This window comes from Episyrphus balteatus, chromosome 3 (genome assembly GCF_945859705.1).
Source record: "Episyrphus balteatus chromosome 3, idEpiBalt1.1, whole genome shotgun sequence".
NCBI classification, from domain to species: domain Eukaryota; kingdom Metazoa; phylum Arthropoda; class Insecta; order Diptera; family Syrphidae; genus Episyrphus; species Episyrphus balteatus.
In genome coordinates, this window is record NC_079136.1 from 49961621 (window position 1) to 49986182 (window position 24562).

Below are 24562 nucleotides of genomic sequence, written 5' to 3' on the forward strand. Positions count from 1 at the left end.
GGCTCTTAAATTTTCAGTCTTTCGTTAAGATTTTTATTTTCTATTAAATACTTTCCAGCCCCTTCGTTATGACTGTCTTCCCCAAGGCTGAGCCAGAAAATGTGAAAATAGTTGGACCCAGTGAAAAGAAGAAGCTACCAGCTTCTTTGCCAGCTAAATTCCAAATCGACACAAAGACCGCCGGAGAAGCTGATATCAATGTTGAGATAAAGAATCCCAAAGGCAAACCAATTGTTCCAATTTTGGAAAAGATCGATAACAATACATATATTTTGTCGTTTATTCCTGACGAATGTGGAACGTATCACATTAGTGTGCTTTATGGTGAAAAACATATTCATGGATCTCCATTTACTTTGCAAGCATTTGCAACTGGTGAAGCTAAGAAATGTAAACTTATGGCTGAAGCACCAAAAATTCAACCATCGGGAAGTAAGAGTCATTTGAGTGTGGATGCTAGAGATGCCGGTGATGGCGCTGTTACTTGCAAAGTTACATCAAAGAGTGGAAAGTAAGTTTTGGAGATGAAATCGATTCAAAAGGATTTTTTTTTAACTGTTTTTTTTTCTCAGGGAAATCGTTGATATCGATGTGATTGAAAAAGATGGACTCTTTGATATCTATTATGCATTGAAAGATCCTGGCGAGTATGATTTGAATTTGAAATTCGGTGGACAAAATATACCAAATGGCAGCTTTTCAATTAAGGTAGTTTCAAAAAAGTAATCTTTTCATTTACGTGTTTTAAGTCAAACACAAAAATAGTTCTTCATTTCGAGACATCATGAATTTGTTAAAAAAAAAAACGAACATGTATATGTATTTGTTTTGCAGTCCTTAATTGTCTTTCATTTATTTATTTTTTTCATTTTAGTTAAAAAAAAAAAGTTTATTGTTTCATGTTGAAAAGGACATGCATTTTGTAAAAATTCAATTCCCTTTACAAAAATACACAAACAAAAGTTGAAACGAAACTAAAAAAAAAAAACATTAAAACTGTTTAAAATCATTTATGTATTGTTATTTTAAATTATAAGTTCATTTATAAAAAAAAAATTATATAAATTTTGTTTTCAATACAAAATACAAAACAAAATAAAATAATAATAAAAACAATGCAGTTACAGAAAAAAATATATAAAACATGAACCAAATTTATTCTTTCATTAAGCATGATGTTTGGCTTTAAAAAAAAATTAATTTAAAAAAAATTATAATTTTAAGCTTATGAATTTTCAAAAAACAATTTTATTATTTTTTTTATTTAATTGCAATAATTAATTTAACCATATGCTTATTTTTTTAATTTAAGTTTAACTTAACAGTTTGTTTGTGTGTTTTTGCTTAAAAACATTTACCCTAAAAAAGCTTTTAGTAACAAAAAAAAAAAAAAACAAATACAAATACATATATATGAGTGTATTTATGAAAAAGGAGATTGAGTGACAGTTTTGAATTTAATAACTGAAACATTCATTGTTCGAAAACAAATATTTATTTTGTTGATGTTGAACTTTTTTTGTGAAACATCAAGTGCAATTTTTTTTTAATTACTATGAGTGTGCTTCAATTGCAAGTGTCTTAGGTATTTTAAAAAGATATGATTCTTACAAGTTTTTGAAATTATTGACGGTTTCCTTTGAAAGTTATTTTAAAATTAAAATATTTTCTTCTCTGGCAACAGCCATATTATATGAACAATAACCTTTTTATTATCAGAAATCGAGTTTGTGCTCTAACTTAACTGGGTTGGAACAATTTTTCGACCTTCTAGTTACTTAGCACATATAATGAGAGTTTAAAATTGTGGTGTCAAATACCTTGATATTATGATAGAGTAGGATAAGCAATTATAAAATGAGAAATTGTACTTGACTAAAGTTCTTGAGTGCAACTTTAAAAAATACGTTTAGGGCGTATCAATGAGAAAGTGAGCTTCAAAAAAAAAATTGTGTACGAAATTGTACATATTAAGGACTGGTGCACACATGGTTTATTTTTTTGACATTTTGCAATTTGCACAGATGCGAAAATGAAAACGCTTATGATATAACCTTCTTATACCCATTATCAATTTCAATCTCCTAACTAACTAGCTAGGAACTTTGCACTGCCCACTATATTCATTGAAGAAGATAGGTTTCCACCTATTGCCTATTTTTGAAGTGATTTCACTTAGGTATTTTCATTATCAATACAAAATTTCGTTTTTCATTAACAAAATTTGGAGTAGGAGCAGATTTTCGGAATTAAGTTTCCATACAGAATTAAAAATTTTTGATTTTCAAAATTTTAAAATGAGGAATTCTAAAATTACAGAATTAAATAATACATAGTTTCAGAAATTTGAAAATACAGAATAACGGTATAACGAGTTTTGGAAACCGAATTAACTTAAAGAATTATGACTTCAAGCCCTTTTATGAAATTTGATCGCTAGAGGCATAGAAACATGACTCTAGCAGATCTAGAAGGCATAGAAATATTTTTGATAGTATTATTAATTGAGGGCAGTGTTGTAAAAAATCATTTTTGTAATGCATTTGTTTTCCATTACAAACTAAAAAAAAAAATTATTATAAATTAAAAAAAATTGCATTAAAAAAAACATTTTTTGCAACAGAAATAAATTTTCATTGAAAAAAAAAAATTATTTCAACTCAAAAATATTTTCATTAAAAAAAATATTAATTGCAAACAAAAAAAAAAATTGCATTAAAAGTAAAATGTTTTTCCAACTGAAAAATATTTGCATTGAAAATAAAATTTGTAGGTATTGCAAATAAAAATATTTTGTGTTCAAAAAAAATTTTATTGCAAATAAAAAAATTTCTGCATTGAAAAAAAAAGTCAATGCAAAATGTGTGCCAAAATTATAAGAAATTTGATGAATATTAAAAAAAATATTTAATGCACACATTGGGCATTGATTTTTTTTTTTCAATGCGGAAAATTTTTTATTAGCAATAAAATTTTTTCTATGCAAAATATTTTGATTTTCAATAAAAAATTTATTTTCAATACAAATATATTTCATTGCAACAACATTTTTTTTATGAAAATAATTTTGTTTGCAATAATTTTTTTTTTTTAATGCAAATATTTTTTCAGTTGCAATAAATATTTTTTTTTTAATGCAAATTCTTTTTATTTGCAATAAATGTTTATTATTTTTATTTTTTAAATTTAAATGCATTTCTATCAATTGATATTTTTTTTAGTGACATCTATTGGTAGATCTGCATTTTAATATATTTAAAATAAAAAAAAACTAGCGTTCCTACCTGTGGCCACGCAAATCAAAAAATTTTACTTCGTTAGAGTACTAAAGAAATAATATACTTATACAAAAGCAAAGGTAATAATCTTATGGTGAAAATATTGCAATGCATTATTTATGATCATATAAAATACTGTAATTTGTATGCTCCGTAAGCAGCATTGTTTATATTTTAAGGTAGGTACCACTTTTGTTTTTATTTTATGCCAAAATGCAAATTTAACAGCGCAGCGCTTTAATTTATTGAGCAAATTAAATAATATTTATTAGCGAATTTCTACTTTAAAGACTTTAAACTAACTATGTTGATTTAAAATGTCGTTGAAATCGGTTTAATATTCGCCAATAAGAAAAGTAAGTAAAGTACCTAATAGGAAAAAAATGACTGGTAGATGAAAAAAAAATAAATAAATAAAAAAATCTAATCCAAATGTTCACAAAGTGTCAATAAACGCATCACTTCAATTCGAGTTTTTTTTTTTTTTTTCCTTAAAATAAGATGCACGTTGCACGTTCAACTGAAATTAAGTAAAAAAAAAAATTTACCAGAAGAATAGAAGATGGCAAAACGCCCAACAATCATATAATATTTTTTTGTTTTATTTTACATAAATTAAACATTTTAATTACATTAGGGATTAGAACTACCTAGGAGTAAGTGTATGAGTGCCAAAAGGCGTCTGCAAAAAAAATTGGCATAGCATAAATCCTCTCACTATTATTTGACACTTTCTCGTGATGATCATGATTCGCATATAAAATTATGATATAAAGTTTTAAGGAAAACAATAAATCTAAAATGTGCGTTTAATGAACCACACAATCTTAATGTTTCACTTGAATTGAAGAGGGTTGATGGTTGTCAAGAGACGAAACGATATGGTGTTTTGCCATAAGATTAAAATAATAAGTCATGTGGCAAATATTAAATCAACACTACAAATTATAAACAAGATGAAATAATGTTTCAAAGTAAAATTTACAAGATAAAAGCGACAAATTGGAACTATTTTGTATAAAAATAATGTGCAAGATAGAGACACGTTGAATGTAGGTACTAGGTAAATTGTAGATGCAGAGATTATTAAATTTATAATGAAACAATAAAAAAAGAATAGTACCTACTTTTTTTTTTTTTTTTTTTGTGTTAAGTGTTGATGGATTCATTGTAATTATTTGGGTATTTGGAAATAAGAATAACTTTGTAACTTGAATGAGCTATTTTCAACTTATAACGAAGTCTTCTTCTGATTTTTTCTACAAAAATATACGAAAAAATCTATATGGAAAGTGTCTGATTTGTTTATTAAAAACACAATCACTAACGATTTATTTTATTTATAATAACAAACATAATAAAATACTTCAGCTGTTTGACGAAGACAGACACCCATTTTGCCACACCTTTTTTACGTTGAATGAAAAATGAAGATATCCAATGATTTTATTATTTTTTTTTTAATTCAAATTATAAATAATATTTTTAGAAAAAATAAAATATTTTTTTATATATTTTCCTAATGGTCCATTAATTTCTTTGAAATGGTCTTTTGTAAAATTTTATACATTGAAAAGAATTAATACCTACCATGAATAAAATAACAAATGAAATTTGTTTGTTTTTGAGAATTAATGTATTTTTTTTTTTTACATTTTCAAATTAATTCACAAGAATCCTACAGACAAATAGTTTTTTTTTTTTGTATTTGTTTGTTCTTTGAAGTGTTGAGCATTAAACATTAAATAATTACCCATTTCAATACCTACTTATGGCAATAATTAAAAATTTAGTTCAAAATAGTTTGAGAGATTTAAACTATGGTACTACGATCAAATTCTTTTGTTGAAAATATAGTACCTTTGAAATGCAACGAAATCAACGAAAATTGCCTTTGAACCAAACTAGACTTCTTGTTACGGGATTTTCCTATGCAGATTCTAAAAAATAATTTTAAAATAACTCTAGCACGTCTCGTTTTTGAAATATTTCAATACAAAAAGGTATAAAATACGGGGCTTTTGAACTTTTGACGTGGAATTACACTATCGTGATATGTTTTTTTGAAAAAAAACACTACTTATTATATTTTCTAAATTATATTCACTTCATTCCAAAAATAATTTTTCTGTCAAAGATATTGGAAATAGAAATATGTACATTAGGGTGGGTCAAAAAAAATGGAAATTCGTTTTTTTGATTTGGTTCTCGATTGCTAGACACCTCTAGAATATACTCACCAAATATGAGCTCTTTATCTTAATGGGAAGGTCCTCCGCTTTTCAATTTTCCATTTTTACATCAAGCTTCTACTAAAAAAAATATTTTTTTTAATAATTGAATTTTTAGCCAATTTTTTTACATATTCTTGTAGAAAATTGAACGCTCTACAAATAAGGTCAAATACACTTTTTTGAATTATCTAACCGTTTAGTAGATATTTGAGGGCCAAAAATCAAGAAAATCTTTAAAAATTCGTTTTTTGTTCTTAATTTTGTAACAAATTGAAAAATTATAATAATCAAACGAGCATGACATATTCTTGTAGGAAACAGATTGCTCCACAAAAATGGTCTTATTAACTTTTTTTTATTAATCTAAGCATTTGAAAGATATTCGAGGTCAAAGTTAAACAAAAATATAAAAACTTTTTTTACTTTTCAAAATTTTCTAATTCACTGAAAAGTCATTATTATTAAATTAGTAAGATGGATTACTGTAGGAGCTTAAATGTTCTACAAAAAAGTCCTCGGCCTCAAATTGGTTGCTTCAACCGTTTAGAAGATATTCGCATCCAAGTCGCAATGCATAGGGACCATAAGAAAACTATTGAAATCAGTGGGCATTGGTTTGGATGCGAATATCTTCTAAACGGTTAAAGCAACCAATTTGATGCCCAAGACTTTTTTGTAGAACATTTAAGCCCTTTCAATAATCCATCTTACTAATTTAATAATAATGACTTTTCAGTGAATTAGAAAATTTTGAAAAGTAAAAAAAGTTTTTATATTTTTGTTTAACTTTGACCTCGAATATCTTTCAAATGCTTAGATTAATAAAAAAAAGTTAATAAGACCATTTTTGTGGAGCAATCTGTTTCCTACAAGAATATGTCATGCTCGTTTGATTATTATAATTTTTCAATTTGTTACAAAATTAAGAACAAAAAACGAATTTTTAAAGATTTTCTTGATTTTTGGCCCTCAAATATCTACTAAACGGTTAGATAATTCAAAAAAGTGTATTTGACCTTTTTTGTAGAGCGTTCAATTTTCTACAAGAATATGTAAGAAAAATTGGCTAAAAATTCAATTATTAAAAAAAAATATTTTTTTTTAGTAGAAGCTTGATGTAAAAATGGAAAATTGAAAAGCGGAGGACCTTCCCATTAAGATAAAGAGCTCAAATCAAAAAAACGAATTTCGATTTTTTTTTGACACACCCTAATGTACATGATAATTTTTTTTTGTGGTTAATATTATTAATTTTTTTTAAGGAAATACCTACTTCTTCAATTTCGATTATTCTTGGCCTTACAATTCTCCAAAGCATATAAATTCTATTATAGCTCTAACCAATTTAAAAAAAAATGCAAATAATAAAAATAAATTATGTTCATACAACATTTTTTTAGATAATTTTATTGTTAATAAGTATGCCCTTGGTTATTTTTGGTTGAAATGCGTACAAAAGGAGCTATTAAATAAAAACTATAAACCTCTTTTCAAGATGGCGACTGATCTCGACGGACGACATCCTAAATCTGGGTTCGCACTAGATCGATCAACAATAAATTAGTGTGGTCCAAAAAATATTTTTTTCGATTTTCGGTCGGGCCACCCCCTAAATTTGTTCCACTTATCTACAACATTAACGTTGTGAAATTTCAATTCACTATCTTAACCGCAAGAGGGTGCTAGTAACAGTGCAATTTTTAGGTTTTAAAGTGAGAAATAATTAATATTAATAAATAATAAGCAAAATGTGCAAATAAAAAGTCTGTGTACCACCTGTTGACGAAATTTACTTGGAAGTGGCCCCCAAAAATTATTATTTCGATATTTTTTCAGAATAAGTATAACAACCACAACTTTCAAGCAATTTTTAACTTAAAATTAAAAAAAAAAAAAATATTTTTTTTTGTGGCCCTACGTTTATTTGAAAATTTTATTTTTCCCATACAAGCGTGGACCACTCTCACTATTCAACATACAATCGAAACATTGAATTGAATTGTTAAATGTTTCCAATAATGTGTTAGCTTGAATATCAGTAAGAATAATTTGAAAAAGTTTAACTATTCAGCATGTTGATTTGGAACTTACTTATGTTGAACGTGTTGATCCAGCATAACATCCCACCAAATTGATTTTAATGATAAGATAAGGACATACACCCGAACACATTCCGCAAAAAAGGCAATTTCATTTACTAATTTGACTGGACTAGTAAAAATTCTAAAAATTTTATTGAGTAAAACTTATCCAGTCTCTTATAATTATTTCAAAAATCCTCTTACAAAAAAAAAATACAAAAATACAAAATCATATTTCTTAATTCGCTACTAAGTCGACTTAAGTTGGTCGTCTGTCCTGATCATAGTTGTTCCATTGCTACATAGTATAAATTCTGGATGAAACTAGACAACGATTCGACCAAAAGCGCATTACAAAATTGTTCCTTCTTGACTCCTTAAAAAGCTTCGATATTCTTAAACATTTTATTCATTGGCTTCGATGTTATTTGGGTTTCAGTAAAAAGACTTAAAATTTCATTGCCAGTTCTTTAATGGATATTTATCAAAGAGTGATGGTCGGTGATAAATGCTTAACTACACTGGTTCAAGGTGTTCCTCAGGGCTCAGTCCTAGGTCCCACTCCTTTTCGCCTCCTTATATATTACAAACCTACCATCATCTGCAATTTTAGGAATCAATTCATCTAAATACTGATGATTTCCAACACAATTATTAGAAACCCTTTGCTGAATTAAATGATTTATCTTCGATTAACAAATGGCATAGTGGGTTAACCTTGAATAGGACACCGCCTCAGCTTCAACCATCAAAATTCGGTCGCTATAAGGTTTTTTTTTATAAAAGTAAAACACTAAGAGTCTCAATCTTACAAAGGAAAATAGATTTTAAAGTATTTTTAACTTAAAACTTAAAACGCATTCCAATATAAAAAAAATCTCACTTAACACCTTTTCATTTTCACGTTTTATTGTGAAATTGTAAAAAAGTATATCTATTTGAGTGGAAAAATTATAAAATATTCTTTAAAAATTGTATTTATAAAAAAGCACAATCTCAATGTCACATAAAAAGATTTTTTTTAACGATTTCCCACCCACAAAGTGCTCATTGTTCTTCAAGTAAACACTTTTACTTTTCAAAGTAAACCACAAAAACATCAGTGAAAAAAAAAGAAAACATCCCAGAAGGAGCCAATATGAAACACATCCTAAATAATTATTTTTAATTAGATTCTAGAGATAAAAAAAAAAACAGAAATCAAAAACGATCCAAGCCTCTATAGAAAGAAAACACACCCGCACATAAACACACACCAACACATTCACATTCGAAAAATTCAAATGATTATTTGCCTAATTTCTCCTCCCCAAATAACACTCTCAGGCAACACAAAACCAACATCAGACAAAATACAAACTAAAAACACACTTGCTAAATTATATATCCACAATTTTATATTTGTAGATAGATATACAGTTATATTGCTCAAGTAATTTATTTTGTTCATCGTCCGTTTTATAGAAACTCCTCAAAAAAAAATTCAAAAACAGACGGAAACACTACCATCAGATTCAGAACACCGATTCAAATCAGTCAGTCAAAAGTTGCCTTTTGTCTACCATTGACTACAATACCTCGATTGTTGCGAATCTCAAAAAACTATAAAAGATTTTTCAAAAACTTTTCTGTTCACAGAGGTACCTATAATTTTCGAAAACTTAAGTGTCTCCTTCAAGTGCAAGTGTTAAGAATAACTGGAATTACCTTAGCGCATCTTGCCCAACGGATTTTAGAAAGTGAATAAGAGTGTCAAATATTCTATATTTTTGTAGTGTCAAAAAGCATAAACATTATTAAAGTGTGTTCTTTCAACATTTGTGTTATAGTTTTTCAAAGGTGCGAATTGATTTTTTTCTAAACGAAAAAAAAATTATTAATAAATAAATTAATTTAAATCAAAATTATACGTGTTTGTAAGTATTGGTGTTTATTTGGGGGCGGATTCAAGCAACAGACAAATAATTTTATTTGCATTTGAAATTTTGAACGAAAGCAGCAAAAAAAAAACGGAAATATGTCACCGGAACGGTGTGTCCCCAAAAATAGATTATTTTCTATGCATTCTTATTGAAATACTCATTTTAATCAAGATGGAATTTATGTTTTAAGCATTTTTTTCAAAACAAAGTATTTGAAAATTTATTTGGACATAGAATTCAATTATGTTAAATAGATTTTTTTCAAATATTTGATCTAAAATGCGTGTTTCTAAAACTAAAAATATAAATATTTTAATTAATTGAAGACAAAAAAACAGTAATGGTAGAGGTCATTTCATCACGTAGCACTTTACGAGCAAATGTGTGAAAAAGCACGTACAAAATTAAAGAAATCAAAAACAAGCTGAGTAATTTATATGGAATTTTAGAAATTTACAGTTTTCGAGTATAATAAATTTTGCATCTTATCGATTTGCATTACTGAATTTTCTAGATGTAAATTGTTGTAAAAATTGCATTTGGTTTATTGTGTAATTTGAAATTGAAGGATAATTGAAGGACACCTTAAATTAAAAACTCAAATGCCATGTATCATTTTTTGTCGTTAGTTTTTAACGGCTCGTAAATGTATCTAAACTAAAATCTGTTGCTTTGTATACGTGTTTTAAAACTTATAAAAATGTGTTTTCAAGAATTTTGATATATAAATGCCTTTTTTTTAATAATTTCCAAAGCAAATTTTGCATAATTCATATCATCTAAAATTATCCCAAATATGGCCAAAAACAATAATTCTCATTTTACAATCATATAAAATAAAACTTGACAAAATAATGTACTTTTCATTTCAAAATTCAATTTAGCTTCAAAAATTCTTTCACAAAAGTATATTTTGTTTTCTGTTGCAGAAAATATTTTTTACTATGTTTCAGTGAATTAAGATTAAAATTCAAATTTTTTCTAACAAAAATATTATTTAAGACTAAAAAATCAAATTTTGGAGCAAAAACGGTTATAAGAAGTTAAATTACACAAAAAAACACAACACAAATTTTACAAAATGGTGTCTCTACAATTAAAATTTGTACTCACATTGTAAGATAAGTAAGATAATCTTGTTTTAGTTAAAACTAAATAAAAAAATCCATACTTATGTATTTCTGTGTAAAATACTGTTTTAAAGATTTGTACCAAATTTGAAGCGAAAATATTCAAAACAGCTTGAGTTATGCTGCGTGTAAGATTTTTTTTGTCTGATTGTTTTGTAGTTCAACTTAAATACCATGCCTTATAACATACTTAAGAAGATTTTTGCTTCCACTTTTCAATAAAAAAAAAAAAATCCCCAAAAAGAGCACTAATTCTTGTTAAGAAACAGAATCAAATGTGTGGATCAGAATCAAAACCCATTATATCCACTTTAAAAAAAAAAATGACTTAGGTATGAGGTTTTGTTTCTATTATTCAAATACATACGTTGCGCCCAAGTTTGAGTCTCTAACTACATTTTTTGGCGTAGAAATCAGACCACAAAGTTAGAGGTTATTTTCAAAACCCATTTTATCCACTTGAGTTTTTGTTTCAAAACCCATTATATCCAAACAATTTTATTCGCATCAAAATCCATTATATCCATTCAAAATATTATTTCTAAAATAAATTTGAAATTCAAAAAGCATTTTATCCATGGGATGAGATTAGATGGGAATATCCGAAAATTTATACGGATTTTTGAAAAAAAAAATTTCGGCATTTAGGTTTGAATTTATTTGTTCAAGAAAGTAGGCGTAGTTAAAAAAAAGGAAATAAAGTTTTCTCGTTTTTGATTGAGTTTTTTTGAATGCCATATTTTCTTATTTTGGTCTGAAATTCAGAGGTGATTTTCAAAATCCATTCTATCCATATTTGTTTTGGGTATAACTCTGAAACTAAAACCCTCAGATCACGATTTCTGGACTTAAACTGTAGGGAATCCTAATAATCCTGCATTTAAAAAGTTCTAAAAAATGTTTCGTTTACGAGATACAAGTTTTTCTCGATTTACTCGAAATCAAAAAAAGTGGATAAAATGGGTTTTGATTCTGATCCACACAAATATTCTATTCTTTTTAGAAAGTTCATTATGTTGTTAATAGTTGAAAAAAATCAAAGTTTTCAATCTAAATACAAGTTTTATCCGTCCTTACACTCAGAGAAAAAAACAAAATTTGTGTTCATTCAACAATGCTTGAATAATTTAAGACTTCAATTCTTGCTTCAAAAACATTTTGTTACTACAACAATTTTACTATTGACACTTTTGGTTTTAAAAGTAATAAGTTGGTTCAACATTTTATTCTTAAAATGAGAATGTAAATATTTCCTTTTAACACTTTGCATTCTTAAATTAATAATAGCTTTCGTTTTTTACCCATTCTAACTATCTCAACTTATGGGTCGTATCTCGTATGAGTTTTAATTAAACAGCATTAAAATCTCAAAATCTCAAAATTTGCTGAATCCCTTAGCTTAATTTATTGATAAAGAAAATTATTTAAAATACCTGATAAATGTTTCATACCTCAATCATTTTTCGGATGAATTCTTTGTGTGAAATTCAATAGTTTGAAATTATTTAAAACATTTAAGCTGATGCGAAACGAAATTTTCCATACAAAATTTCGTTAACGAAATCTTGAACGAAATTAAATTTGTTTTGTTTTTGCTTTAAGACTTATTTTCTGATGTTTTTTTCGTGAATTTTCTTATTTGTATTTTTATTATTTTTGCTTTGCTATAATATTCGATGGTATTTTTTCGTTAACATGTTCGCTGTTTACTTTGGAGACTTAAATTTTTTTCGTTTCGCTTCAGCAGCGTACTAGGCTTAAGTTCAAATCAGTAGTAATTATTTTATTCAGGAAAGTCAATGATTCTTTATCCCATCAAAATCAAATAATTTTGTACTTCTTTTTGAACTAAACTTTTTTTTTCTTTTTCCTTTGAAGAATGACTTCCACCAATGTTTATTTTATAAATATTTGAAAAAAAATGTGTAGATTTTATTTGCAGCGATGTTTTAAGGATTTCAGGTTTCAAAGAATAAGCAGAGTCACAATTTCTTATACGAAATTCTCAATTTAAATACTCTAACATAGAATTGAGACTTTTTCCAATAAAAATTAATATGTGCACCAATTATTTTTTTTTTTAATTCTCTTCAATAATCTTAATATTTTAGAAAATTTGAAACAAATTTTTAAAATCCCTTAATTATTTATTATATTACTACAAGCAACAGATTCCAATTAAACTATTGTATCAACAACCTTTTTTCAGCTGCAAAATTTATCTTTTTGCACATAATTTTAACTCTGAATATTCTACATATTCTATTTTTTACCTTTTTTTTTTGCAATACCTATCAAATATGTTCCATATGAAAAAGGTTTGTATTTCTTAAAAATTCTTAAAAACCACTCCGACACAATAAGACTTGAGAAAAATATTTACTATAGTAAAATATTGTAAATTTAAGCAAACTGTACATCATTACTCATTTTTTAGTGACTTAGACGATTTAATTTGCATTCTGTAAGAAGTTGTTACTCAGTAGCTTCCAATTACCATTTGAACATCCTTAAAATTGCTCACAACATTCCATATATATGTTTGTATGCGGTCACTATGGTGTATGAGTATTCTTTTGAGAACATTTTATTTGATTTTATTTTGTTCCTATTTACGATCTTTTTTATGTAATTTAGCTTGATATCACAGTTATTAAAAATAAAAGCTTCATGGTTATTACAGCAAAGCCCACAATTGCTCATAATATAGCCTGCAAACACAAAACATCTCATTGCCATGACTTCTTGTTCTATATTTTTCATTCTTTTATGAGTTTGAAAGTTTCTATGTGGGTCGATTTATTTATTTGACCATCTGGCAGCAGTACTTGCATTTTTGTAATTCCTCTAGTGAAACTAATCTCATGCTTAACGAAATCTGACAACCAAATCAACACTAATTGTATGCATGGTGCAAACCATATGTTAAATGATAATTGATTTGGCAAGTTTATAAACACAGATTACGGGTAAATGACTCCGAGCGATACTACGTAGTAATTTTTTAAGATATGCAATGATTTTTATAATGAAAACAATAAACATTTCCTGACCTATTTTTTTTTTTTTAATAAATATTGTTAAAAAAAATTATTAAAGTCATTAAACAGCCACAAGTGCATTTTTGATGATTTAAGGTGAAAGAACAATAATTTCGATGTGGCTTCATTTGCTTCCAGATAAGTGTTTCGTTCTTAATTTCCTTTTTTATTAATAAAAACATCATCGATAAATGTATCGTATGCGTGTAAATAATAATAAACACACATTTTATTTTTATGGAAAATTGTATCATTATTATTTTTTCAATGTAGGTATATTTTTGTATGGCACTTCTTTTTATTATTAAACAGCATGTTGCATTTTAAAAGATTTTATTTATGCTGAACATTTGGAAAACGAGGTCGAACAAATAAAATTCTGTATATGAAGACCAAATACATAGCACCTACTTTGCAATGTCCTAAATATTATAAAAGAGATTCAACAGTTTCGTATTATTTTTGGATTTTTGTTGACTTAATTAAAAGTCACCCAAGCATTTTATTGTAGAAAAATACTACGAGCAAAGAAAAAAATTATTTTTTTCGTTCCAATAAAAGAAAAAAAAATCAATTGATTTATTGGCAATTAAGAAATAAAATTAATTTGATTTATAAAATAAAGAAAAACAACAACAACAACAAAAGAGAGCAAATTATGTAAGATTGAAATTATATATTTTGTCAAATTTTAAATGCAATTTTTTGCACACGATAAAAATACAAAATAAATATTAAATATTTTTGTTTGTAAAGTGTTTAAGCCAAAATTGAAAATTGTTTCATTTCTTAGTACATATGTAGGTATTCAGAGACCAAAAAGTCAAAAATAAATGGTTATACATGTTACTAGACGGACAATTCTCATAGAGGAATCCTAGTCCACCTTAGCCGTGCGGCTAAAATCGACTCGTGAAAAGTCGGCATAACCCAGTAACCTAGTTGACCCGGTTGTAGATCACCATGTGTTAAGTCCACCAGACCTATTTTTTAATAAAACAATTTTACTGATAATTTTGCCAACACCTGAAAATTGTTCCTTAAAGAAAGAATCCCTAATGATATCTTTTGTCAAAAGTTATTTCAAACAGTTTAGTAAGACTTTCGTGAAATAAGTCCACTTGTATTGATAAATTTGTTTTTTTCGTTACATTAAAAATTGATTTTCAGATCTTTCGGTATTCTGATTTTGGTAGCATTTTTATATGAAAGTTGTTGCCTATGTCTTTTGTCGTGCAAATTCAATGTACTGCTACCATTGCCAATATCCATGGATGCTACATGCAAAACGGTTAACGAAAAGCTGTCAGTACTTGATGTACCTACTTGTAAAAATAATGAACTTGGTTAGCACGACCACATAAAATATGTCTTGTTGCCAAATAAGCAGCAGTTATGTTTCATATAACGCAACGGTGCAAAAAGTGTTTTACCAACCCTTAGTCCAAGATCCCAGGGCCGCCAGACATTACTTATTTTCTCAAGAAAAAAATTTATGGAATTACGTAGTGCTAGGACATACTATTAGTGTATGGATACTGGCTATCTTGTGCCGACGGCCATTTTACCAATAACAGGTGCTAAAGGTACGAAAAATACGTAGTTACTTTTCTTATTTTCTCAAGGCTGATTTTTATATATGATACTCAGGGAACTAATTAAATAATTTTTGTAAGCTGCCAGACCCATCGGATGGGCCTAACACCTTGCCAGACACGCATAATAGGAATCAGGAAAGTTAGATTTTATTATATGGGGGTCTGGGAAAAAATTTATAAAATATTTTGACTTCAGGACTCGAAAGAGTATCAAGACCCGCGTCGAAAACCACATTTTGCACAATCGCATCTAGAGTCATTTTTCCGCCATTTTGTTTTTTTTAATAAAAATTGCAATTTTTTACATAACTCACGTATTTTTGAATCTACAGAAAAAAAATGTATTGCAAACTTGAAGATAATTTAATTTACTACAATATATGTTAAATTACTTTTTTCGATTATACCTTCGGTTTAACAGTTAGGGTGGTTTTTTTTTTAAACCATATTTTCGTCATATCTCTTTTATTTGAGCTTTTTTGAAAATTAATTTAAAGTAAAAGTTGTAGATCTTTTTATTACCTTCATTTATTACATTTAATTTGTTTTTATTTTTCAATTTTCTCATAAACTAGAAGACATAGAAACATATAGTTTTCACGGTTCGATAAGGAATCAATTGAGGCAGTTTTCTGTCTGGACAAAAATAGTATAAAATGAGTTTTAAAATTTTTTTATATTTATCTTCTATCAGAAACTGTAAAAAAATGGGTAAAAAATTGTCGAAGCTAGAATTTTTTCAATGGGTGAAGGTCCAAAAAACCGTTTTTTGGACGTAACTCCAGATTTTGGGGGTGTAAGGGGATTTTGAAATACCGTTTCGTATTCAGTGCGACTAGCTCTACAAAACCTGATAGGTCTCCGCCCGCGTATATTTTGAGTGTTACACCGTGTTATTAATAAAAAATTAAAAAATTACAAATGGCAACTTTGGAAGTTAAAACAATTTAAAAATGTGTTTTTGTAATTTTGAAAACAATTTTTTATATTTTTTTTACATTTCTTACAAAATTAATACCATACCATAATTGAATATTTACATAAAAAGCCTTAACTCTCAAAGTCGTGCAGTTTATATTAAATATTTTTATTTTTTCAAAAAAAAAAATATTTTTGGGGCAGTCTTTAAAGTAGAATTTAAAGAAGCACAAATCGCCCCGTTTCTGCCTGAACCACGTATCTACACAGCAAATTTTGCTCAGTTTTTAAAATAAATATACATTTTTCTCAAAGTTAAAAATATGAATTGAACAAAGGGAAATCAAGTTATGTTTATGACATATTGATTGAGTTGTTTCTACACTTAAACCTTTGTATCTATTCTTTCTGTAAGTTTTAGAGCAATGTTTAACAGAAAAATAAATCTTTTAAAAAAAATGTACTTACGAGGTTCAAGCAGAAACGTAAGGAAATGTATTTCTTTTTTCCTCGGTCAATTCGACCTACTTGTGATAACATTGATTATAAAAAATAGAGTTGACAACAGAGGATCAGGATTACGAATCTTGGTCCTTTTCTACAATTGTTCTTCAAACAATGGTAATGTGATAGAATCTTCCCAACAAAATCTAATTTCATCATAAACTTTTATAAAAAAAAAATTGTAAAAAATCAATATGAATGATTATCTTTTATGTACAGGAAAAGTTTTCCAAAAATATAATTCATCGATTTATTTATGGCCAACATATTGACCGATTTACGAATATTTGTGATTGAATTAACACTCAATCATTATCGCTCAAAATTATGCTTTTTTTTTCAATATAAAACAAATGTTTAATTTGGTAATAAATCATTTAACACTATGTATTTTGAAAATTTCATTACCAAAATGTATGTGCGTTTAGTAGTATTGATGTGTTCCACATTAAAAATTGATTATGAAATTATTGGAATGCTAATTATTTTTTCTAAGAAATAATTTTTAAAATATTTTTGTTTTATTATTATTTTTTTGCAGGCTGTTGAAAGTGTTGAAGAATACCATAAATCATCATATCTCGAACAATCACACACAGTTGTACAAAAATCTGTAACAACTGCTGAGGTAATTAATATGCTTATTCATTTTTCCATATAAAATAAGTATTTTTGAAAAACAAATTTTTTTTATTAAAATTCTAGCAAATTATTAAGGAGCAACACACTTTAGTGAACGGAAAATCTGAAATCACATACCGCACAGTCACTTTAGAGAAATTACCTTTGCCAAGTACTGGAGGAAACGTCATGGGTGAGTTTTTATTTCGAAATGAAAAACAAAACATATAAAATATATTGAATATTTAAATGGTGATTCATTAAACCTCAAATAAAAACAAATTTAAGTATCTTGTTTTTAAAAATAAAATAATTAAGAATATAAATAATTTAAAATAAAAAAGAAACGTAAAAGAGAGATGCATAAAATGTCATGTGAATTGTCACATGCATTTTTGATTTTGATATTGTTGTGTTTTTGTTGAATTTGATAAATGTCAACCGCAAATGATATTTTCGTGTACCTATGTATTTAAAAATAACATCCGAAAAAAACAATAATATTTTTGAAAAATAAATTATTTTGAATGAAATGCGAAACATAATATTATTTCTCAATGAAGTTCGACGAACTTTTAATAATGCAAATGAAAATTTCTTTTGTTTTTAAATTTGAACTTGTAAATCCAAAATATGTATGTACAGGAAAAATACCGCTGGTACCAATTGTACTTAATTAAATTAAAATAAAAACAAAATCCGAACATTTTCATTTAGCACTTAATCTTTTGTTAAATTCTGTAAATTCAGAATTCTCTTTTTCACAATTCGGTAAATTTAAAATATTTTAGCCTTTAGGTATTTCGAAACTCTGTCAATCCATTCTTCTGCAAAATACCTTAGAACTGGAAAAAAAATATTTGCTCTCGCGATTATGCCCGTCTGTGTATCTGTTTCTATCTCAAGCTACAGCTTAAACCACTGAAGCTAGTTGCTTCAAACTTGGCAACTAAGGATTTTGAGTGTTTACTTAGAGAAGAAATTGAATTTTTGTTTTGATAAAACATTTAATCCATATGACAAAAAATGAAAAAGATTTTTTTTTTTTAAACAGCTCTAACGATTTTCATTAAAAAAATAAAAATTAACGGTACCTGCCATAGAACCGTTTTCGACGACTTATCACCTGAACATTAAAAATTAATTTCTTGACAACGTTGGTAAAAATAAAAACACCATTGAACTAAAAACTAAGAAAAATTTTCAAAAATATAAATTTTGAATTAAAAAATCACTTGTTTCAAAAAGGATAAGTTTGTGAAAAGAGCTTGTTTCATAATAGCCGCATGTGAATTATGCAACGCAAAGCAAATTTTTTTCACGTAAGCGCTCGAAAGCTTATTTGATTTAAAATCGTTTTTTTTTATAGTTTCAAAATGTTCGAAAGCATTTCTCAATTTTATTGAAAAATAGGTAAAATAATTCCCAGTAAGTTTTGTTTTCTTGAATTCTATGTTTAATTTAAGTTTACTGGACTTTGAAGTCTAACGGAATAGAAGTCCTTCTTTTATACATTAAATACAAAATTAATATAAATGAACTAAAAAATGCATATTTTTTTCAAACAAATTTTTTTTTTCAGTTAATTTTAATTTTGTTAGTAATGCATTTAAGTTTCATAAACTTTTAATAATTAAATATTTTTAATTTTAAAAATTAATTTTTAAATAAAATAAAAATTTTATAAAATTTCTGATATAGCAAGCAGATTATGTATGAATAAGAGAAAATAGACTTGCTGGATTTTTGCTTAGTGAATACAAAACAAAAAATTAATAATACATGCGTGTATAAAAACAAAATTATTTGACAAGAAAATAGAAAAACCGAAATAATTCACCTGTCATTATAAATAAATTTTCGAACACTTAACATTCGGATTAAATTGAAAATAAAAGATATTTTACCTTATTAAATAAATAATATTTAATTGGTTCATTCCAATATATTTGTAATAATAATAACAACAACAAAAAAAAAAAACTATCTTTACGCAAATATATTTTCAATCTTAATTATGTACTCTGAAGCTCTTAATATTCTTATAAAATACTTAAAAATTTTAGATTTTGACAGTTCATTGGCTTTGATCGACAGGTTGCAGGCGCACTTGCTTGATATAAATTTTTAATATTTGTTTTTTTTTTTTTTGTTTCTTATATAAAAATATTTTTATTTTATTTTTCTGTTAGTGTGGATTTTTTTTTAGAAAACGCAACTTTATGAATCAATTTTTGAATATTTTATCCTCCTCCACGTCATGCTTGAGTGGAAATAAATGTCAATTTGTCAGTTTTGCAAAGTATATTAATCAAAAAATATATAAGTTTGCAGTTTTGCACTATTTTATGTGCTTATGAGTGTATCTGGAATATTTTTATTTGAAAATAACTAATTTGTAAATTTTCTGTCTGATGATTTTACATAAATTTACATACAAACAAACACACTTATAAACATTTGAACACAAAAACAAAAATCAAATAAAATCGTTTTGGTCGACCGAAAATCGATTTTTGAATTGCATGATCCATTTGAAAAGTTTCAATAATTTTTTTTTTTCTTCTCTCTCTAGACGTTTACAATATAAACACATACATATGTATGTATACATGTGTCTGTACCTATATTTTTATTTTAATATTCGCTTAAATTTATGAAAGAGCTAGAAAATGTTAGGTGACAATTCAACTGACATGATGAAAAACAAGAGTATTTTTTTTTTTTTTTGTTAAACTTATGTATTTTAGACAAGATATGTCAACAATTTTGACACATTATTATTCTTCCTGGTCAAATCTGCTCAGACAAAGATGATGAATGGGTGTTTTTTGTAGTTATTTGCTGATGTGTCACTGAATTAGTTTTTTTTTAACACTCATATTTATAATGTCAAATGCGTGACAGGGTAAAAGTAGGTGTGGAATATCTTTTAAATACTGTAATTCATCATTATGAAAAAAAGTTTAAGAAATCTAGCCTGTTCTCGTCAAAAACTGCTCGAAGTAAAATAATATGTATCAGTTTTTTTATGGTAATAAAATAGAACCACTAAAATAAAAGTAGTTATTTAAATCGTTTTTAAAAGCTTTGTAATCGATAAGAAATTTCCTTTCTTAATGTTTACAAAATAAATCGACTTAATAGAATGGTAAAATGCATTTTGGAGTAATTGTCAATTTCAATTTAGAAAAGTTCGATTTTCTCAAGGATTTTGATAAAAAATTCATGTGAACTATTTTGTAAAAGCTTCAACGTCGATGATATTTCGAAGATAGAACCGTTTTTACATTTTCGAGGCATTTCAAAACTCAATTTAACTTCAATAAAACAGCAGTTTTAGTTTTTCTTACAAAACTCAAATTTCTGTTATGTCGGCTTTTACAGTATATCAACCAAATTTCTTATAAATTTAGGCTAAAAGTTAAATACTATTTTATTTTTTTTTATTGATTTTTTTTATTGGAGTTTTTTGTATTGGTTTATTAAGGGCCATTTTCTTCACTATTGCTCAACTTGAAGCAAACTCGAGAGTTGGCGAACTTGAGAGTTGACTTCAACTCGAAGGTTGAAACAAAAGTTGAACATTTGGTTTTCTTCACTTTTAAAATACAGAAGTTGGCCAACTTCCAGTTTGAAAAATATCCCTGGGATATTTGTGACAGTTTATACTAATACTGTCAGTTTCAAATTTAAAAAGCAATCGAGTATGTCATTTAAATTGAAGTTCTGTATATTTGGTGCAATTTTGTTTGTCAAAATGTCAAATTAATTTTTTAAATGCATTTTGGTTTGTTTTCTTTTTTGTAAAAATGAATTTCAAAGGAATATTTTTTTTTGTGTAAAAGTGTGTGTGTGTGCGCGCAAGAGCGATGCTGACGGGATGTAATCAAAATCGGTGGAAAATGTTTTTTTTAATGAATAATAATATTCTGCGATTTAAAAATATGTTTCCATAAGTTTTTGCCAAGATTTAGCATACAAAAAAAGAAACAAAATATGACATTTCACAGAAAACTCTCAAGTTTGCTCCCTCAACTTATACTATTTTCGGAAGTTGAGCAAACCAGAAGTTGACCAACTCAAGAGTTGAGAATCAAAAGTTGGAACTGTCAACTTTGAGTGAAGAAAAACAAAATCACAAGTTGAGAATAAAAATCCTCAAGTTGACTTCAACTTTTAGTGAAGAAAACGGCTCTAAAACTACTACTACTATGCCAAATAATATTAACATTATTTGAAATTTTTTGTTTGAAAAAATAAATTTCTAAGAAATACATTTTTTGTGTGTTTTTAAAATAAATCACCAAACTTTTAACTTAAAACTTTAACACATAAAAACTTGACCTCTAAGAGTAAGTTATTAGGCAGTGATTGCGTAGAAGTGATTACAGTGGGCGTCTACGTGGTGACGCGAAATTTATGCACTATTTTTTTTTTTTTATTTATGTACAAGAATGTGGTACTTATTTTATTTTCATCAGCTAATGGTAAAATGTTTAAATATTACGAATCATATTTAATATTTTTCTACTTTTAACCTAAAAATTTATTTTCTTTTTTATTAAACCCATTTCCCAAAATTAAAAAAAAAGTAGTCGTTATTGAGAATGATCTAGCTTTTTAATGATTGTGTAAAAAATTCGTAATTTAGACACTCATTTGACAGTAGTGTTGAAAGAATTTAAAACTTATCATAACTAATCAAACCTATGCAAATTTTAGAGCATAGACAACAAAATTACAGTCGCAGATTTTTAAATATTCAAGAATAGATAATTTTTAAACTAAATATAAAAAAGGTTACGCATACACCACAGTGACCAAATAACAAATAAAAAGTAAAAAACATACGAGTACTTATTTACTGTCCAAAAAAAAACATTTTTTTATCATATCATTTACTGTCTATAGTATCCCGAGGCGCAATATCTAGGGCCAAGGAGTGTCATGCTAGAAGTTCTGGGTTCTACAACCTGAGCATTTTTACAAGGGTACACGGAGAAAAAAGTGTCACCATAAAATAAGATGATGCGCACATTAAATTTCACCACCTTAAAATAAGGTGATATCCGCTTAAAATAAGGTGATTCCACTTAAACTCAGTTAAAACCATATCTACAGAAATCCGGTTAAATTAAGGTGCGATCCGCTTAATTCTATGTGGTCTGTTTTCTCCGTGTATACCTGTTTGGTATGGGCAGAAAGTTGTCGGTACCCTTTATTTTTATAACCTTCATGTGTTAGTTAATTCATTTTTCGATTTTTATATACATTTTCAACTACGTCTATGACAACTTACTTCTTTAAAAGTTGAAATTCCTTAAAACATTTTAATATTTTATTATATTACGTATACGCCATAGTGTCCGCTCGTGCAACTTATTAAAAAAAAAACAAACAATATTTTGAAATACCAGACTTTTTTATGACAATTTGCAATACTTTCTAGCTGACATATCACAAAAATTATTATGATACCTTGTCATCATTATGAGTTCGAACGTCAGCAAAAGAAATCATAAAAATGGTTTATAATGCGCCAGAAGGCTACAAGCTAAATAACACATTTGCTCCCCACTCTCAAAGAAAAGACAAACAAACAAAATCTCAACTATTTAATGGATCTTTCGATGATTCGCCTAAAAATACCCTAAAAACATATTAAAAAATTCATATTAACCTAAATTATAACATTATTAAAAACATATTTATTATTATGAACGATATAGGGAAATTCTTTCTTAAACTAATTGGTTGTTTTATTTTTATTTCTTTTTTCTGTTTTTATTTTTTTTTTTGATCTTGGTCTAAAAGTGAAAATTTTGAAAAACTAAATTAGGAACATTCCAGCTGTCAAAAAAAGTTAAAAATTTTGACTACAAAGTTCATACTACAAGTGAATGTGTGAGGAAATATTTTATATTTCCGATTTTCAATTTCCAATTTACCTTACAAAATAATAAATTTTATTCCATCTAATTGGCAGCGCGTTTATTATATCCTTTCCTCTGATATACTCATACACATATTAGTGTGCATTTATATAGAGAAAATCGAATTCATTTTTCTGGTGACACTTTTTTATGCCTACCATCGCAATTTCCCAAAAATGTATATTTGCATTTATATTTATAATAAAAATATGTATTTTTGTGTTAAAAGTGTAAAAAGTCACAACAGCAAAGGAAAACAACATTTTTCCGATTTTCTGTTTTTTTTTTTTTTTTTTGAGTTTAATGAAATTTTAAAAATTTCTTCTCAATCCAAATTTATGTATATAATTTTTTTATTTCATGGATGTATTAATTCGGAACGTATAGGTATATAATTTATGTGATATACATATTTTTGCTTTTTGGTTTTCTATGATGCGATTATGATGCCGCTGTTACGACTATACGATTTCGAGCTATAGGGACCTGTGATTGGCCTAGTGTATCTTTGGAAATATATAAGCTCATTTGAAAACGGTCCGTGGATACGTGCAGACATTCGTGGTACTACCTTTAAAAAAAAAAAAAGAAAACGAACGGTGGCAGGACTTGATTCAGTATTTATTAAAGCGGATTAAGATACAGTAAAAAACTCGGTTGACTCGCGGACGTTTTTTTTTTATTTATTTTTTAATTTTATATTTAAAATAAACGTTAGTGTGAATTCGTACTTAAAAGAATTTAAAAAAAATATTAGAAGGATTTTGAATACAAAAACTTTCCAATATTTTTTTTTTTCTCATAAATATTTATCCTTAAAAAAGTTATTAAACAAAAAAAATATATTTTCTAATTTTAAGTGTTTTATATTTCAAATCTTTCTTAAAACAAAAAAAAAAATAAAAAACTATTACAAAAATTGTGAACAAAAACGGGCAAAAAAATGTTCTTCAATTGGTCACATAATTTAGAAAAACCAAAAGAAGCAACGTGGGAAGAATTTTCAAATTTCTACCATTATAAATTTAAACAAATAACAGTTTCGGAATTTGATCGTCACGAAAAAACGTGTATTTATTTTTATGAAACATATGTACCAGAAAATGAAGAATTAGATGATTTGGATTTTACACCATTAAATTTTAAAACAGCATTTTATATTAGAACACATCAAGGTAAAAATTTAAAAAACAATATTAACTCTTAGTAAAATAAATCTTATATAAGAAAATAAAAATATGAAAAAAGTTACATAATCCCTAAATAATAAAAACCTGGTATCTCCTTGTGTTGGTGTGC

At 26.7% G+C, this 24562-nt stretch overlaps 1 protein-coding gene across 7 annotated transcripts in view; it reads left to right on the forward strand.

Annotated features, from left to right (window-relative positions):
* LOC129916809 (filamin-A) overlaps window positions 1-24562 on the forward strand; it is an 83242-nt gene that overhangs the window by 46827 nt on the left and 11853 nt on the right. For 5 of the 7 annotated variants that reach the window (XM_055996959.1, XM_055996957.1, XM_055996958.1 and 2 more), the window contains 4 exons: window positions 59-511; window positions 573-708; window positions 17248-17334; window positions 17412-17520. In XM_055996959.1, the coding sequence (XP_055852934.1) occupies window positions 59-511; window positions 573-708; window positions 17248-17334; window positions 17412-17520 (785 nt within the window). Of the gene's footprint in view, window positions 1-58; window positions 512-572; window positions 709-9107; window positions 9433-17247; window positions 17335-17411; window positions 17521-24191; window positions 24439-24562 lie in introns of those variants that run through there. The other 2 variants (XM_055996963.1, XM_055996964.1) reach the window with 2 other exon arrangements.